General features: G+C 31.7%; 1 protein-coding gene across 1 annotated transcript; it reads right to left on the reverse strand.

Moving 5' to 3' along the window:
• Positions 1-1,509: 1,509 nt before the first annotated feature.
• On the reverse strand, positions 1,510-2,310 carry LOC124418838 (general odorant-binding protein 19d-like). Its single transcript, XM_046946487.1, has 4 exons — positions 2,185-2,310; positions 2,025-2,113; positions 1,831-1,964; positions 1,510-1,770 (listed from the first exon to the last, which is right to left on the reverse strand). The coding sequence occupies exons 2-4, from the start codon at positions 2,097-2,099 to the stop codon at positions 1,683-1,685; spliced, it is 297 nt and encodes a 98-aa protein (XP_046802443.1). The 5' UTR covers positions 2,100-2,113; positions 2,185-2,310; the 3' UTR covers positions 1,510-1,682.
• Between the last annotated feature and the right edge of the window lie 644 nt (positions 2,311-2,954).

Genomic DNA, 2,954 nt, shown 5'->3' on the forward strand with positions numbered 1-2,954 from the left:
CTATCTGTCTATCTATCTATCTATCTATCTATCTATATATCTATCTATCTATCTATCTATCAATCTATCTATCTATCTACAACATTCATATAATCAACATACCAGGTCATAGTCGACAATAGACTTCTGGGTAGAGTAATCCTGGAAGTACTCCTAATACTATTGTCACATATTAGGTTTGTATTAATTTTTGCTAAAAATACTTAGGGCGGGTTTCTTACTCCTCAGTTAAACTAGGCTAAACTTTCAGTTAGATTAAACATGAAACAAATTTAGGCGGACTTTAACCGATGAACAATACTTTTATAAAATATAAAATTTTGGAAAATGTTAAATAAACATTTAAAACAATAATAAATAAAACAAAAATAAATAAAACAAAACTAATCAGAAAATTGCAATTTACTTAAAATATTAAGTTTTTTTCACACTTATAACATGAGTTTAACTGGCCAATTACACTCAGTTAAACTAATATAATATGTAACTTTACTGATAACTGAAAAACACGAAACATCTATTAAACCAGGTTTAACCAAAGAATGAAGATTATCTTTATCAGAAAAACTCGCCCTTAGTCTGATAAAAAGCGTTATAACCGCATCGGTCATGGAAAAGCAAATTACATTACTGATTGTATAGTCGGATATTGTCGACCATATGAAGCACTAGCAGCGAGTATGTTTAAAATGTGGATTATTTTTTAAAAGATAAAGCCGGCTTTTTATGGACACACTGACAGACGGTTGGACGGACATAGCTATGTCGATTTAGAAAGTGATTCTGCAATGTGTTATCAGCAGTTCAGTCGGACAGTCCCAAACTACCTATGTATTTAATCAACCACCTACCCTAGCCACCGACAGGTGACTGGCTATTTTAACATGTGCTTGTCATACGAGAAAGTCTATCGTCACTCCATAGATTACGAAGAGATAGATAAAAAGCTTAAATTTGTTTATTAACTGACCACTCTTCCGCTTAGAAAGCGCACACTAAAGAGAAGATTATTTTTATCCTCGTTTACAAAAAGACGAATAAGAGCCAACCAGGTGGTTAGACGTTAGTAAAAATCAGTATTTTGACTCTTTGTTAAACTGCTGGGTTTGAATACGTGTTGTCATTAATTGTTTTTTTTTTTTATTTTATTTGACAAGTTAAGTACCCAGTACATCTCTAATATTTAGGCTTAAACATTCTTAATTTATAAAATTAATGATAATAAATTTTTTAAAACAGACTTTTTTCCACGACCTTGAACTACAATTATTTATTTATTTCTAAGTTAAACAATACCAAAAACCAGTTATTTCCCGCTTAATTGAATTTCAAGAGAAATTGTACGAAATTGTCTGCTTTACATTATATATACATATGACCACACAATGCCTATGGATAATAATTGTTAATTAATACGGAATACAAAAACAAATAAACAAACTTGGATTTTATAGCTTAACAATGAAAAATTTTTTTTTATTATTTTTTATTATATTAATTTTTTTTTTATTTCATAAACAAACATTTAGAGAAATACTTAACAAAAGTAGTTCGTTGACACTTTAAGTAGAAGTTCCCAGAAATCGTTAAAAATTGTTTTCAAAAAGAAATGTCCATTATACAAAAGCTTTTTTCCAGTCGTTGAGTCATTCAGTTACAATATTTAATACAAATAAGAGTATTTATGCTACTAAATCTTCAGCTGAGGCGATACCTTTACTTTCGAATTCAGTTTTCAAGCAATGACCATATTCTTCAGCAGCTTCACAACTAAATAAGTATATTCAAGTTAAGCAGGCTCTGGTTTCAGTTATAAATTATTTAACTTACTGATCATCACTAACTTCTATACCCTCGCAGGCTTCGATTACTTCTGTAACAAGTTCTTTTTTCTCCTCATCCTTAATAAGGGCTTTAGCTAATTCTATAGCTTCATCTTTAAGCATTTTACCTTCTTCGCTCATCTGGTATTATATAATAGTTCATGTACTTAATATAAGAAAGCTGAGAAATATTACACTTACCACTCCGAATTTCTTTAAAGTACAAGCACGCATACATTTACCCTCTGTGGTCTCAGCAGGTTGATGTTTAACCATGGCTTCAAAATCGGCTAAATGAAATCAATAAAAATGGATTATTATTGAAATTAATATATAAAATATAGTCCAGAATTTTATTTACCATCTGAGGCACCAGCTTCTTCTTTACAGCCAGTCGCAATGGCAACTGCCTCCTCTTTGGTCAATTCAGCCTTAAAGAATAAGAAGTGATTTCGATTAAAAAAAAATTAGACCGATCTTAGTTATGTCTGCTATACAGATAAAGGGTCAAAGGTCCATATTACTTATGTAGCTTATGTCTTGATCGAATATTGAAATTAATCTTCTCACAAAATAGTTCAAAGCTCCTGAGAAGTTATGAACCCGGTTTTCAGAGCAAGATGGTACTGGACTTTAGACTATGTTATAGATTATAGTATGGACTGCAGACTGCCAATCGACTATGGTATAGACTATATTCTGTATTTTTGCAATAAACACTATAGTTTAGGTTATAGATTATAGTCTGGATTGTGGACTATATTCTGGAGTGTAGACTATAGTATGGTCGGTACACTATAGGCTGGCCTGTAGAATATTGTCTGAACTTAAGACTACAATCTGTATTGTATATTGTAGCCTGTACTATAGACTATAGTCTTGCCGGTATTCTATAGCCTGGACAATATACTATAGTCAGGTCGGTAGACTATAGTCTGGTCGCTAGACTATAGTCTAGACGGTAACTATAGTCTGGACAATATATTTTAATCTGGACTGTAGACCGGATTGTAGAATAAAGTCTGTGCTATAGAATATTGTCTGGACTGTAGATTATTGTCAGGACGGTAGACTATAGTCTGGACTATAGACTATAGCCTAGACTGTAGACTATAGTCTGGACTATAGACT

This window comes from Lucilia cuprina, chromosome 3, assembly GCF_022045245.1.
Source record: "Lucilia cuprina isolate Lc7/37 chromosome 3, ASM2204524v1, whole genome shotgun sequence".
NCBI lineage: Eukaryota > Metazoa > Arthropoda > Insecta > Diptera > Calliphoridae > Lucilia > Lucilia cuprina.

Coding starts and splice junctions, on each gene's coding strand:
- LOC124418838 (XM_046946487.1), bottom strand. CDS start 2,099: ATGGTTAAACATCAACCTGCTGAGACCACAGAGGGTAAATGTATGCGT. Junction 1,965..2,024: donor CTTTAAAGAAATTCGGAGTG/GTAAGTGTAATA, acceptor ATATAATACCAG/ATGAGCGAAGAAGGTAAAAT. Junction 1,771..1,830: donor ATAGAAGTTAGTGATGATCA/GTAAGTTAAATA, acceptor ATACTTATTTAG/TTGTGAAGCTGCTGAAGAAT.